At 42.3% G+C, this 15,809-nt stretch overlaps 1 protein-coding gene across 1 annotated transcript in view; it reads right to left on the reverse strand.

Moving 5' to 3' along the window:
* The window catches only part of ATP8B1 (ATPase phospholipid transporting 8B1), a 120,356-nt gene that overhangs the window by 23,721 nt on the left and 80,826 nt on the right, over positions 1 to 15,809 (reverse strand). The window contains exons 7-15 of the mRNA XM_060118675.1: positions 13,209 to 13,281; positions 13,024 to 13,094; positions 11,319 to 11,401; positions 11,040 to 11,198; positions 10,782 to 10,870; positions 8,538 to 8,728; positions 5,492 to 5,700; positions 3,518 to 3,561; positions 2,729 to 2,885 (exon numbers count right to left, since the gene is read on the reverse strand). Of these exons, the coding sequence (XP_059974658.1) occupies positions 2,729 to 2,885; positions 3,518 to 3,561; positions 5,492 to 5,700; positions 8,538 to 8,728; positions 10,782 to 10,870; positions 11,040 to 11,198; positions 11,319 to 11,401; positions 13,024 to 13,094; positions 13,209 to 13,281 (1,076 nt within the window). The remainder of the gene's footprint in view (positions 1 to 2,728; positions 2,886 to 3,517; positions 3,562 to 5,491; positions 5,701 to 8,537; positions 8,729 to 10,781; positions 10,871 to 11,039; positions 11,199 to 11,318; positions 11,402 to 13,023; positions 13,095 to 13,208; positions 13,282 to 15,809) is intronic.

Raw genomic sequence — 15,809 nt, forward strand, 5'->3', positions numbered from 1 at the left:
TCTCCACTGCTGGCTTTGAAGACAGGGGGAACCATGTGGCAAGGAAGGAGGGAGGCCCTGGGAGCAGAAAGAAGCCCTAGCTGACAGCAAGGAAATGGAGACACCTCAGTCCTACAACCACACAGAACTGAATCCTGCTCTCAGCTTGCAAGACGATGCTGATCTCCAGTTGAAAACGTGGCCTGACCTTGATTCTAGGGAGATTCTTAGCAGAGAACCCAGTCACGCCGTGTGCCCAGACTGCTGACCTAAAGAACTGTGAGCTAATGAATGGGTGATTTAAGCCTCTGACTTGTGGTGATCCACTACAGAGCAACAGAAAACCAATGCAGCTTCTCCACACTCAGCCTCCATGTGCCCTACATGTACTCAACACTTGGGCCACACAAACCGTCTGCTGAGCATATGTGACAAGATTCTTACCTCTCACTGTTGATGTTATGCATAATAAAAGATGAGCCAATCTCTACTATTCTTGTAAAAGAGGGAAAATGAGAGTGCAAGAGCAGAGGCACCCCAGCATGGTGGAGTGGGAGGACTCAGCTAAAATGAGTCCTAACATGCTGTCTGAGCTCAGGTAGGTCTTGGTGCTTCTGGGTCTGAATTTCCTCATCTATAACATTTGGAGGAGTTACTCCCAAGGTCCCTTCCAATGGACCCTTTCAAGGTGCTTTTATGTATCAAAGCCAAAATCAATTTTTCTTTTACCTCCAATAGCTTCTACACATTTAGTTTTTATGCCTATTTCTCCTCTGGAGATTTCATCCACTACATGTGAAGCCTCAGCATCAGAAAACAGAAAAGGACATTCGTTTGTATGCTGGGGCTGATTAAAGTGGAAAATGCATATGACAAAAGGGCACCTTTTGCTCTCTCCAGAATGCACATGTGTATCTATATAATGTATCATTGTGTCCATAGGTGACAAAATCCCTAGCTTTCATTAATACTGGACAAATTTGCTCTAACAAAGGTAGCACAAGCTGCATTTAGAATGCTGCAGACTTGGAAACAACCTAAATGTCCATCGACAGGTGAATAGAAGATGTGGTATATATACACAATGGAATATTACTCAGCCATAAAAAAGAATGAAATGCCATTTGCAGCAACATGGATGGACCTAGAGATTGTCATACTGAGTGAAGTCAGAAAGAGAAAGACAAATACCATGATATCACTCATCTGTGGAATCTAAAATACGACACAAATGAACTTAAACAGAAACTGACTCACAAACAGAGAGAACAGACTTGTGGTTGCTGAGGGAGAGGGAGGGTGGGGGAGGAATGCAGTGGGAGTTTGGGATTAGCAGATGCAAACTATTGTATAGAATGGACAAACAACAAGGTCCTACTGTATAGCATAGGAAACTGTATTTAATATCCTGTGATAAACCATATTGGAAAATAATACGAAAAAGAATGTGCATACATGTATAACTGAATCACTGTGCTGTACAGCAGAAATTAACACAACACTGTAAATCAACTATACTTCAATTTTTTTTAAAAAGGTTAATTTAAAAAAATAGAATTCTTCAGAGGACTCTACAAGTCAACTTGCTTGTTCCCATGCAACTACACATGAATTATGCTCCTTCAAATGAAAAAGGCAGCTTCAGGAGGCCTAGGCTTTTGGCTGCTATTATTTCAAACCCCAAACATATCTGAATGTAAAACATAAGTTCTCTCTGAAATTATTTTGTAGTAAAGACTGTCCAAGTTTAAAGTCCACTTATCATCCAGATAAGGTTTGACTCATCATAAATATTAAGTAAGCAGATAGTGAGAAGATTTTGATCCTTCTGTTATAATGCAAGAGTCAATCATTTTTTTTTTTACTGAAAAGATTTCAATTCCAAAGTGATAAATACATCTGGAGCTAGAACTGTGAAGGAGATGTATAGTTCCGGAGGCCAGGAGCCTGTTTCATGGGTTGCTGGCTCGTATACCATCTAGTGGAAGGGGCCCACAGATAGTCATCGTGTGGGTGGAGATTCGACAAACTTGTCACGCACACAACTCTTTTTTAATGTTTCCTTTGGACAGTAATATTTACTATTATAGGAAATACTTATACACCTTGTTATATTTGTACTTTGAATTAATTTAGTGATAATTTGCAATATGCTATGTGGATTCAGACTGCAATCATTTGAAACTTTACGTGATACACCATCATAATTCATATGATCCTGTGATTCTAAAGTTTAAATCTCACCAGGTTGAGATGGGAATTTTCAGAAGTCATTTACTTTGATGATATTTGGGTTCTCTGAAATAAGTGACAGGATCCCTGGGAGAAGGACTTTAAGACAGTTGCACTGCTATCCATTCACTTCTTTTCCCCAGAGGGGGTAAAAAAAAAAAAAAAAAAGGACTGAGGCGACCTGGTCTAACTGTTTTGTCAGCTGGCCCTCTGGGTAAACAGACTAATCATATTTTCTAGGAAGAAGAAACCTTATATCAGAAATGCCTTTTGCAGGATATCTCTGGCAAAGAATTACCTATGGGAAATAGAACCCAGGATCTAGAAGGCAAGGCTCCCTGGAGTATGCCATGTAAGCCATGCACTTCTCTGGGGTATAAAATATCATAAGTGAAACCTAACTGAAACACCTCTAGTTCATACAACTCTTTATATGTGCATTCGAGTCCCAAGCACGAGTTCCCCGTAAACTAAAAAAACTGGTCCCCAGTGTCCGAGATGCGAGAGCCACACTCACCGTCGAGCCTGTCCACCATGACCGTGTGGCACACGGCCAGCAGGAAGAAGAACTGTCGCACTTCCGGCTCCTTCCCTGACTGGATTTGCTCGATGAGATAATGGTCATAAAAGACAAGCTTCCCATCGGAATACGTATTCCAGCTAAAATCCACTGGCTGAAAGCAGCAGAGGAGGAAAAGTCAGTGTGATTTAAAAGAAACAACTCGGGCTTCGCGAATGATAGGGACTTTTCTCTGAAGCCGTGTCTTCATGCAAGCATCACCTTAGGATTTTAACACGTTCTGAAGTGTCAAGAGGCTTACAACTGCCTTAACACAGCCTGTTGTGAGTTGAATTGATATGTTGCCCTAACCCCTGGTACCTGGGAATAGGACCTTCTTTGGAAATAAGGTCTTGGTAGATGTAATCAAAATTCAGGTATACTGGATTGGGGGGGGCCCTAATCCAATGACTGGTATCTTTATAAAAGGAGGGAAATCTGGACACAGACACACAGGCAGAAGGCCATGTGACGACACAGGCAGACTTCTGAGTGTTGAGTCCGCAAGCCAAGGAACGTCAAGGATTGCAGGCAACCACCAGAACCTAGGAAAAGGCAAGCAAGGAGTCTGCCCTAGAGCCTCCAGAGGAAGCGTGGCCCTGCTGATGCCTTCGTTTCAAACTCTGAGCCTCCAGAGCTGTGAGGGAATACATTATTGTTGCTCTAAGCCACCCATTTTATGGTGGTTTGTTACAGCCCAGGAAACTCATACACAACCCAAGAGATTTCCTAAGTGAAAGGACTCACCTCTATCTTGCTATGATTGTTCTGAGAAGCATCCCGATGGTCTCCTGTGAACAAACAGGACAAGACAAATTGAGTCAACGGTCTCGAAGCCCGTTTCTGGACAGCCCTCGAGTTAAGAATGGTTTTTCAAGAGTTGTAAAAAACAAAGCATAACCAAGAAGATATTTGACACAGACCATAGGTGGCCGGCAAAGGCTAAAATATTTCCTATCTGGCTCTTTACAGAAACAGTTTGCTGGCTTCTGGTCTAGAGGTTCAAATACTGGCAAATTGTGTCCCTCTACACTGCCATCTCCTCTAGGGCCAGAATCACGTCCTATGAAGTGCTTTACCCCCGCCCTCCCCCAGCTCAGAAGGAACCACCACCCACGCAGAGGAGAACCCCTTCCTCAAACCCTCAGCATCCCACCTTCCTCACTGATGTTCTGGGAAAGTACCATACACAGCACAACGTTTCCTGCAGGTGGAAAGCATATGATGTTATGCTTACAGCTTTTAAAAGAATTATGTCGTTTTTATTTAAAAGTTAGAGCACCCTATTTTTTTTTTTTTTTTTTTTTGGTACGCAGGCCTCTCACTGTTGTGGCCTCTCCCGTTGCGGAGCACAGGTTCCAGACGCGCAGGCTCAGCGGCCATGGCTCACGGGCCCAGCCGCTTCGCTGCATGTGGGATCTTCCCGGACCGGGGCACGAACCCGTGTCCCCTGCATTGGCAGGCGGACTCTCAACCACTGCACCACCAGGGAAGCCCCCTAGAGCACCCTGTTTGAATACAGCATTAGCCTTGTTATTTTTATAAATCTATAGCACATTTCAGAATGTCAAATGGAGATCAATTTTTAAAATATAATGGTAGTGGGCTTCCCTGGTGGCGCAGTGGTTGAGAGTCCGCCTGCCGATGCAGGGGACACAGGTTCGTGCCCCGGTCCGGGAAGATCCCACATGCCACGAAGCAGCTAGGCCCGTGAGCCATGGCCGCTGAGCCTGTGCATCCGGAGCCTGTGCTCCGCAAGGGGAGAGGCCACAACAGTGAGAGGCCCGCGTAACAAAAAAAAAAAAAAAAAAAAAATGGTAGTGAAATACACATTAACATACAATTTACCATCTCAACTTTTTTTTTTTTTTTTTTTTTTTTTTGGTATGTGGCCTCTCACTGCTGTGGCCTCTCCCCTTGCAGAGCACAAGCTCCGGACGTGCAGGCTCAGCAGCCATGGCTCACGGGCCCAGCCGCTCCACGGCATGTGGGATCTTCCCGACTGGGGCACGAACCCGTGTCCCCTGCATTGGCAGGCAGACTCTCAACCAATGCGCCACCAGGGAAGCCCCATCTCAACTATTTTTGAGTGAACAGTCCAGCAGCACTAAGTCCAATCACACAGCTGTGCAGCCATCAACACCATCCATCTCCATGGCTCTTCCGTCTGGTAAAATTGAAACTCTGTACTTATTAAACACTAACTCCTCATTCCCTTCTCTACTCAGCCCCTGGCAACTACCATTCTACTCTCTGTCTCTATGAATTTGACTCCTCTAAGTACCTCAAGTAAGTGGAATCATACAGTATGTGTCCTTTTGTGCCTGGCTTATTTCACTTAGCAGAAAGACCTCAAGGTTCATCCATGTCGTAGCAAGTGTCAGAATCTCCTTCATTTTTAAGGCTGAATAAAATCCCACTGTGTGTATATACCACATTTTCCTTATCCATTCATCCACTGATGGACACTTAGGTTCCTTCTAAACCTTCACCATTGTGGATAATGCTGCTACGAACATGGGTGTACACATATTGCTTGAGTCCCTGCTTTTGGTTCATTTGGGGTGTGCACCCAGGAGCAGAATTGCCGGGTCACATGGCAAGTTAAATTTTTGCAGACTGTGTACCTATTTTTGACTCCTGACCTCCCCGAGCCATTCTGGGAAGGCAGCCTCTGGCCACACATGCCCAGGGACTGAGTAACTAACAGCTTCCACTCACCGTAAATTTGCCCGTTGATGCAGCATTTTTTAAAGGTCATGATGTTCTGTGTGAGCGTCCCTGTCTTGTCAGAGAAGATGTAATGGATCTGCCCGAGCTGCTCATTCAGCGTGGTGGTTCTTGCCTTCGCAGGCGTGTCTTTCTCAGGATAGTACATCTGCAGGTCCCAGTTGATGAAGTAACTCTGTCCAAGACGAATCACTTCCACGCTAGGAATACAAAAGATTACTTTTGATCGAGCTCTCAGATATGAGTGGCAGGCAGTAGATCTTGTCCTAACTTTGCGCCAGGAGCGAGCTGCTTATCTATTGATACAAAGAGACAAGCCCTGCGGTGACCCATGTGCCCAGTCTCTGGGTTCTCCTGACCAAACACATCTTTCTCCAGCTTCAGGGTCAAAGTGTCCTCTCAATGTGATTTCCTGCTCACTCCTGAGCACATCTGGCCACGGCACCCCACATTCAGAACATGCCGCCCACACGGGTGACATGGTAACACTGCAGGGGGCACCCCACGACGTGACAGCTTCTACTCTTTCCTCTCATTCCCCATCGCACTCAGAGACAACTGGAAAGGCATGTTCACCTTTGCCCTCAACTGGAGGACAAAGGGAGTGAGGGTCCACTAGGTTATACACCCCTGTGTACTCTCAAGTAGGACAAAGGGCTTTTGGCAAATAACCCCTAAAGCATGGTTTTTTCCTAAATTGTTTTTTTTAACCTTTTTTTTTTTTTTTTTTGCGGTATGCGGGCCCCTCACCGTTGTGGCCTCCCCCGTTGCGGAGCACAGGCTCCGGACGCGCAGGCTCCGGACGCGCAGGCTCAGCGGCCATGGCTCACGGGCCCAGCCGCTCCGCGGCATATGGGATCCTCCCAGACCGGGGCACGAACCCGTATCCCCTGCATCGGCAGGCGGACTCTCAACCACTTGCGCCACCAGGGAGGCCCTTAACCATTTTTTAATTGAAGTATATTGTGTTAGTTTCAGGTATACAGCAAAGTGATTCAGTGATATATATACATTTTTTGAGAAATGTGTACCTATATTTACATATTCTTTTTCAGATTCTTTTCCATTATAGGTTATTACAAAATACTGAATATAGTTCCCTGTGCTAAACAGTAGGTCCTTGTCATTTATCCATTTTGTATATAGTCCTAAATTCTTATAAGGTTACAGAATGTCCAAAGTACGATATTCTAAAAGGATCATTTCCATTTAAAAACTATAACTGATTAAATCTATCTCAACTATTTAAGAAAGGTGCTTACACATCCAGCAACTGTTCAGTGGGCAAAGGATGTGTCTATAATAAGCTAAACAGATGGAAAAATAACTCCCTCCTTCTCTCCTCCCTTATGTATTTCCTGAGTGCCTACTATGTACCAGACACCATCCTAGGTACAGGGGACACATCAGTAAACAAAAGAGACAAAAACCCTGCTCTCAAGGAGGTTACCTTCTAATGGAGACGGACAAATAAATAAACTGGTAAACAGTATATCAGGTGATGAAAATTCTCTGCAGAAAATCAAAGCATGGTGAGGGGAGCTGGAGACCGACAGGCAGAGGAAGTGATGTTTAAGAAAGAGAGGGTCAGGAAAAGCCAGGGGGATTAAGGTGATTTTTGAGCAGAGACCTGAAGGAAATGAAAGAGCAACCATGTAGATATGGAGGGGAAAAGCATGTTATAGGTGGAGGTCAGAGCAGGTGCAAAGGCCCTGTGGCAGGCACTGGTACAGCTGTGGAATTCAAGGAGGCTAGAGATGAGGGAGTCTAGGGAGTGGGTAGAGATGCTGGAGGTTATGGTTGGGTGTGGAGGGCAGAGCAGCAGATCACATGGGCCTTGTGGGTATAGTGTGGCTTCAGTGAATCTATTCTGAATGAATAGACTGTAGGGTTAAAAACATAGCAGAGATACTATCTGAAATGACCTGATCGATTTATAGTTTGAAAGGACCTTTACTGCCAAGAGAAATAAAGAAAATCATATTAGTCACATGATGTGACTTTTTAAACCTAAAACTACATATACGGTTTATTTCATAACATACATTTATAGATAGAGACAAAATAATCTGTATAATAGTTCCCCTAACAAAGGTAAAACTCATCTCAGTTTTTTTTTTTTAATAACTGCAAACACATGGCTCCCCAGGGCTTTACTTCATGTTAAAAGAACAATAGTAACTACCTGTAATAAAATTAAAAATAAAACAAATGCACATGTAATAAAATTAAAATAAAATAAATGCTTCTAATTACAGGTGTGCGTGTGGCCCTATATGCCTCTGGGCTATTACTTCTCGGAACTAAGAGAAGGCTCTGAATGCTGGGTATATTTCAAGGCACAATTTCTCTCCCAACGGCCTAAAGTTCAATTGACCAGGGATAGTGAACTTTGATATTAAAAAATGAAAAAGTAAAAGAAGTCAGAAATATCACAAAACAAGGTGATGACCATTTGTCAGAGATACGATCCAGACTCTTATCGCGGTTGAGATTGAGATGAGAAACACAGAACGCTTTGAGAAGTTGACGGTGGGCAGGGAGAGTGGTATTCCCATTAGAAGGCAGCGTTCAGGAAACCCAGTGAGTTTTCCAAGCAATAGGTGTAGCAGGTGGTAAAAAGGAAGACACAGAAAAGAGGTTAGGAAGGCTCCTGAAAAGGAAAACCACCACGTTATTCCACGACGTTCTAAATCTTCACCCAGCTCTTTCTGATGCTTGGGCTTTGGAGCCCACCAGGAAGGAATCTTGCCAAGCCAGTGACTAAGAAGTAGAGTTTGATCTCTGAATCTGGTAGCCGTATCCGTCAAGAGGTCGAGATAAAAGATGCTGTGTCTGGCACAGAGCAGACACACCGACGTTAATTTCCTTTCCCCCTATTAATTTCCTTCCTCCCTCAATTCTGAAACGAAAGCTATTTTCTTACTTGTTCCTTACGACCTTTGAAACAAGAATTGCTAGAGTTGAAGGTGTTCAGTTGGGAAGATGTACTGTGTTCTTCTGTTAAAGCAAAAGGCCAAAGAGAAGACAGCCTTACCTGACGTAGAGAGAGATGGGCACCAGGGTATTCAGAACAATGATGTAGCCCCAGAAATTTAGGAATCCACGGTAGGAGGGTGCAGAATCTTCTCCATCATAGAGGTACCAAGAAAAATTGCCAATTTGAGCTTCCCAGTAAGCATGGCCGATGGCAAGACCCGCAGAAAGCAAGCTAAGAACCACAATGATCTAAAAGAGATTCAACAGTTAAGTGTATTCTAAAGATGCATTGTCGACCCCATGCTAGTTTATCTTATCAATACTTTCCTTATGTATGATAATTTAGTAGTCTGTAAAAACAACACACTTAAAATAGAAACAGTGTCATAAGAATGCTTTGAAAATCTATTTATTTCTATGGTTGATTGATTTATCCTACATACCACATATAAGGTGAGGTTTTGTTCCCAAAATTATCTCTCAGAAGAGAAGGTGGTATCTTACATTCAAGTCTTTAAATATTCTCATATTATTGGACATCCTCTCAATTACTTTTCCTTTGAACAATAGCATGCTGTTTGGGAAAGATACCTTACCTTAGCATGAAACAATTTCAAAGAGTGCTAAATTGGGATACGTATAGAAAATGTTTGAAGGAAATGATTTTTTAAAAAAGAAGGCAAGGAAATTTCACCCAGATTTGGGTAATTATTCCTGAAGGTTTAATGATCACTTAACGTTTAAGATCCTTAAGAAGTCATATAGTAAGTATTCTGTTGTGGAAATTGAGCATATACTTAAAGGATGAATAAAAAAGTCAACAGCCCTAGTGCTAGTTGGTTATTTGTGAGTAAGAATAAAATTTCCAGGGGCAAATTTAATGTTCTGGACACAGATTCCGAAAGTGCTGTATTTCAAAAGAACTTGGCACAGAGGAGAGATGATGAGCCTCTCATGAAGGCTCACGCCATAACCAAGACAATGACATGGAAGATGCATCAGAAAAGTTCAAATGAAGTTTTCATGAAATGTGAGAGCAGGGAAAAACGAATTGTCTCTTAAATTAATATATTACTTATATGTAATTTTGAATATGTATATGCAGTTGAAGTACTGTAAGTATTGTAAGTCTCTAAAAGTTTATGTATTCAAATTAAACTAGATCAGATTGATCAAAATGGTGGACTAGAAGGACCTGGAATTCACCTCCCCTGTGAACATACCAAACTAAACTAAATACCTGAAAAAAATTCTCACTGGCAAACTGGAGGACTGCCTGATATTCAGGGCCACGCTACATGCAGAACAGTTAACAAAGCAGCCCTGAGACTGCTATCCTTAGAAGGCCTGTTTGCAAGGTTGACTGTTGGCTGGCTTCTGGGAACTTAGATTTTGGAAGGGTTTCCTGATTCCTTATTTCTTATTCTCTGATAAGAATGGCTCATTGTACCTAACTATTTGTGTAAAACAATATGTTTTATGCTGAATACCCACATTCCTTTAGGGAGTCTGAAACTTTGGTACATGCCAGGCAGATAAATGCCTACACGACCAGACCCCAATAAAACCCAGGCACTGAGTCTCTAATGAGCTTCTCTGGTATAACCGACATTTCACATGGGCTGACACAAATTGTCACTGGGGAGGATTAAGTGTGTCTGGTGTGTATGACCCCATTGGGAGAGGACTCTTGGAAGCTTGCGCCTGGTTTCCTCTGAACTTTGCCCCATGAGCCTTCTCCCTTTGCTGATCTTGCTTTGTAATAAGCAAGAATTATCATAATTAATTCTAACTATAAGGACAACTATACACTGAATTCTGTAAGTCCTCCTAGTGAATCATCAAAACTGGGGGTGGTCTTGGGGACCCTTGAGAGAACTTATACCTAAACTTGCCTTATATTTGGACTCATACAGTACATGTTGGGGAGGGGGGCGGGAATGGTTGGCTTTTAAGAGAACTATCCTTATGGGAAACTAACAGCAGTAAAATCAACCCTACATTGACTTTAGGAGCCCAGTCCCACTAACTTATCTAAAGTAAAGGCTCCCTGGTTTCCCAACTGATCACTCCACTCATCAACTCAGGGTACCCAACAACTGAAATTTACATTCCCAGGGAGATTCTCCAATTAGAAATGTAGCATTTCTGAGAAAAGGTGAGGGAATCTCCTCTCCCGCCCACCCCTCCCAACTTTGGTGCACCTTATGAACTATTCTACTTGGCCTACAGAGATAAGACTTCTCTGCGTCAACAAATCTAGACCAAAAGACAGCAGTCTACCAAAACAGAAAATAAATACCGTATACACCATGTAGTTCATCAAGTAATCAATTTTAGTTCTTTTAAATCTGGTTTTCCCACTATTCTTCATTATTTTAGTGTCAGCACCTAAAAATGGAAAATTCAATATGATCAACAATTGGGAAAATCAATTCACTGGCATGTCAATAAAATGACTCTTTCTTTGGTTTCAACAGAGAAAGGACATAAAATCAATTTCCTCCTTTAAATTTTTAATGAGCCCACAGATCAATTTCCCAAGAGACTCAGAAAGTACCTGCAAAAATGACCAATCCATGGCAGAAATCAGTGTTCCTGATTACACAGCCGCGTAACAAAATTTTATCAGCATCCAAAGGAAAACTTGTATTTCTCCAAAATAGTGTTCCTGTAAACTTATCTAGTCGGTTATTCGGTTCCTCACATTCAATAAAACCTTTTAAAGGAGATATGATCTACATAAGTACTCACATATGAAAGATTTTCTGGTTTTAATTAATATGGACTGAATCAAGCAATGAAAATTTGAAACAAAGTAAGACATGTTTGCACAAACCATCAAATGTTGCCAATGAATTTTCTTTTTGGAGATATTGGTGTGTGACTTCAAGTGCCATTTTGAACTTTAAATTGGTTTCTCTAAAGGAAGAGAAAAAAAATTAAATGAACAAATTTCAGAGTTCGAAAAGGACGTTAAAGAAAATTATACAAAGTAACATTAGGCATACCTGGAAGTGAAAGGTAAATAATTAGTTTTTTCTATTTTCAAGCTCTCTGTTCACTTTGGAACTTCAGGTTTGGATGAAGTTATCCCCTGAACTAGACAAAAATCCCTGACCCGGGAAATGTTGTCCCCCTTTGCTGTTTGTTACAGTGAGGCAATCTGGGTAGGACAGAGGTACCCAGAAGCTTCCTTTCTCTCTTCTTAACTAAATTCTTACCACCAACCTGAACAATCAAACTGCTGTTTAAAAACTTAGCTTCTAATATTTAATCACACTAAGATAATTCTACAAAACATATTTGTGTTTGAAAGGATCAAGACTCTATCAACTTAATATTTTCTAGAGTGAATAACTGGATCCTATGTCTTTGAAAGATTAATTCTATCTAAAAAAGGACATGGTCACCTTACCCCCAATACTTGGCATGTCCCCACCGCAGTGGAAGACTAGGCACATGCAAGAGGACACGCAGGGCCAGGCTGGGCACACATGCTCTGGAAAGCAAGCCTGTCTTACTAGGATGAATGACTTTTTTCAAGTTCCACAAATATTGACTGGGGATTTCCATGCGCTAAGAAGTGGACCAGTGGTTCTCAACTTTCCATTCTGTTTGCTCTGACAGAGCATGCTAGCATTTTATATCTTTGTAAAACTTTAGAATCTCTCACTCACGGGAATAAGAGCTGTTTTACAGTTAAGGTTGAACAATCAACAGACTGACTTACAGAGCAAAGAAAGCCCTCGTTTTTACTCAGATGATCTCAGCTCTCCATAAAGAAGCTTACGCATATCTAGGGTGTGGGGAAAGGGGTTTATGCCGGAATGGGAAACACAGGCACTGGCCTTGGGAGCGAGCACAGGGGAGCAGCACTCCAACTCTGCCACCCACTGTGTGACCTGGGGCAGGCGACCTCCCCTCCAGTGCCTCCGTTTCCTCATGGGTAACTTCGAGGTAATAATAATATTGCCTCATAGGGTTGTTGAAAAGATTAAATGAGCTACCACGTAAAACTAATGCAACCTAGTCGGCACTCCATAAATATACTGAAAACTGGTCAAAAATGGAAGTTTATTTTTTCAAGTGGTAACATAATAACCAAAACCAACAAAGGGGGAAAATAGTCCACTGGCAAAGACTTAAAAAATCTATTCTTTTTTTCCAAAACAGATACTAATAGTCATTCATCTGTGTCTGAACACTGATCAGCAGCTTACAAAGGGCTCAGGCATACATTGTGTCACCAAACCTTCTACTTTCCCTGAAAATGGGCTTTCAAATATGGCACTGGAATAGGCAAAGAGAAGTTGGTATACTAGGGAGTCAGACTGCTGTTGTCTTACTGTTGGTCCTTCTAGGTACTAACAAGGCAAAGACAAAGAGAGACTGGTCTCCTACAGAGGTTGCTGGACAGCCAGCAGCGGGTAGAGGTAAGGCCAGACCTCAGGGCTTCTCATCCAAGTGCACAGCTTTCCATGTAACAAAGGTTAGCCTTCCAAAGGTTAGCTTTCCAACAGGCCCACTTAAGACCCACTTACCCATCCAGTTCAGCCGTTTCCACGTAGCAGAGGCTGTTAGGTTCAGAGCTGGACAGCAGCAGGATGTCAGCCTGTTTGAAACAAAACACACCAATAACACAGAGAGACCCCGACCCCCGAGGCAAAACTGAGCACCAGGTCAGATGTGAGGACAAGGAATGAGACGGCAGAGCTTGTCCACTTACCGGGATGAAATCATTTTTTTTCAGACGAATGACATCTCCAACTTGAATCTCTTTCCACTTGGCAATTTTGAACCTAAATATTAAAAAAAAAAAAAAAAAGATAGTTTAGTGGCTTTTTAAAGTTACTGACAAGGGATTTGGAATTATTCTGTCTGGAAGCCAAAGATTCTGGGAAAACATATACATCACAGGGAAAAGCTGTGCCAAAAGTTCAGCCATCTGATGATTAAGGCGTCACAGGATCGTCTTCTCCGCTGAAGGAAGTCACAATGGCAGTGCTGACTTTGATGTGTCCTTTCCATTCTATGTTGTGTAACTGAGGGTCAATGGGGGCTCCTTAAATGTGTGGGAAGGAGACACATGCCACCCCTTTGTTTTTGCTCATGTCCTGTGCTCCCAGCCCTTCTCCTTCCTTTCCTCTCAGTTATCCATCACCTGCTGGTCCCAGGACAGGGATGTACTATGGCTCCCACATGGGCCACCTGGAATCATCATGGAGCTTTAGTGCTGGCCTCCTCTCTACTGTTTAAAGTTATCTTTTTGATGAGTGTGTACCACTTTCCTAATGAATCTCCTAAGGATATTGATAAAATAAAAAGATTGCTTCCTTCAGTATTAAATTCTACTGGAAACAACCATTTAAATGTTTACCAAGTCAACATTTTTTAAAAGTTTTAAAATATAGTATAGGCAGACCTCGGAGATACTGCAGGTTCAGTTCCAGACCACCACAACAAAGCAAATATTGCAATAAAGCGAGTCATATGAAATTTTTGGTTTCCAGTGCATATAAATGTTATGTTTACACTATAGTCTATTAAGTGTGCAACAGCATTATATCTAAAAAAAAAGTACATACATTCTTTAAAAATACTCTATTGCTAAAAAACACTGTCATCTGAGCCTTCAGTGAGTTGCAATCTTTCTGCAAACGCAACATCAAAGATCACTGATCACACACCACCATAACAAAAAAATAATAATGATTAAGTTTGAAATATTTCAAGAATTACCAAAATGTGACAGAGACATGAAATGAGCAAATGCTGTTGGAAATACGGCACCTTGCTTGACGCAGGGTTGCCACAAACCTTCAATTTGTTAAAAAATGCAGTATTTGTGAAGCGCAATAAGGCAAAATGCAATAAAGTAAGGCCTACCTGTTGTCTGTTTTAAAGGTTTTCATTATAGAAAAGATATCCCTAACAGATATTATGAACCTACCGCAACTAATAACTTTAATTTTTTTGGAGGCAGAAATCCAATTACTATGTTGGTTCTCCCATTAATTTATGGATAAAAGAGACCTGGAGATTTAAAATACATTTAAAATATACGCTTATACCCCAGTTTCCCCAATTTTACAAGAATTTAATACACAATTTTTAATCTCAAGATTTTTCTTAACCTGGCTTATCTTTCACTAAGAGGAATGGTAGTTAGTTCACATTTTAATATTTCTGAAATGATCAATTAGCAATGTGCGTGTGGGTCTCAATTATAAATGGATAAGTTAAGCACCTTCTTGCCACGGCCCTTCAGGGGTATTAGAAGCAATTCCGTTTGACTCTTCCACTGTGATGTCCAGTTTCCCCTTGGGAGACCCCTGTCACTTTGCCCCACGGATGCCCAAGTCCCCATACATGGGCTGTAGGGGCCACAGTCATGCCCTATACGCACTCCTAACCCCAACTCAAGGCTACTCAGAGCCACTCTTTACCAGTGTAGTCAGCCAGACTGTGGGCTAAACAGGGCTCTGTGGGCTAGCTATGAATCTCACCACCGTACACGACAGTGATTCTAAGTGACTTGAAAGGTAACCTTTGGAACAGAATCTATTTATTTGGAAGGGAAAAACATCTAAACATATTTATAGATTGAAATAGTCTGTATTCAAAGTAGACACCATTGAAGTGTGGCTATAACTCGGGTTATTTTCCTTAGTGTTGACACATGAAACGTCTTTGAATTGGGCCTTAGTCACTATGTTTAGCACTTGAATTTGTAGTTCTGCCTCGAAGCTCTTGCTCAAAAAACGACTCACCACTGGCCCCTGAGTTGGCACGTTGGTCACCATTGACTAAGTTACTTTAGCAAACATTGATGAGCTCGTTCTGTGCGCTGGATGCTCAGGCGGACACAAAAACAAATACCACCAGGTGCAGTCTCCCCAAGAAACTTAGAGCTCCAGAGAGATGAGACTTCCACACAAATAATTCTAACGAAATTCAGATCATAATAAGAAAGATGAAAACAAAACGCTCTGAAAACACAGTGAAGGACTTCCCTGGTGGCGCAGTGGTTAAGAATCAGCCTGCCAATGCAGGGGACACAGGTTCGAGCCCTGGTCCAGGAAGATCCCACATGCTGCGGAGCAACTAAGCCCGTGTGCCACAACTACTGAGCCTGCGCTCTAGAGCCTGCGAGCCACGACTATGGAGCCCACGTGCTACAACTACTGAAGCCCACGCACCTAGAGCCCGTGCTCCGCAACAAAGACAAGCCAACGCAATGAGAAGCCCGCGCACCGCAACGAAGAGTAGCCCCCGCTCACCTCAACTAGAGAAAGCCCGCGCGCAGCAATGAAATAAATAAATACCT

Source organism: Mesoplodon densirostris, chromosome 15 (assembly GCF_025265405.1).
Source record: "Mesoplodon densirostris isolate mMesDen1 chromosome 15, mMesDen1 primary haplotype, whole genome shotgun sequence".
NCBI lineage: Eukaryota > Metazoa > Chordata > Mammalia > Artiodactyla > Ziphiidae > Mesoplodon > Mesoplodon densirostris.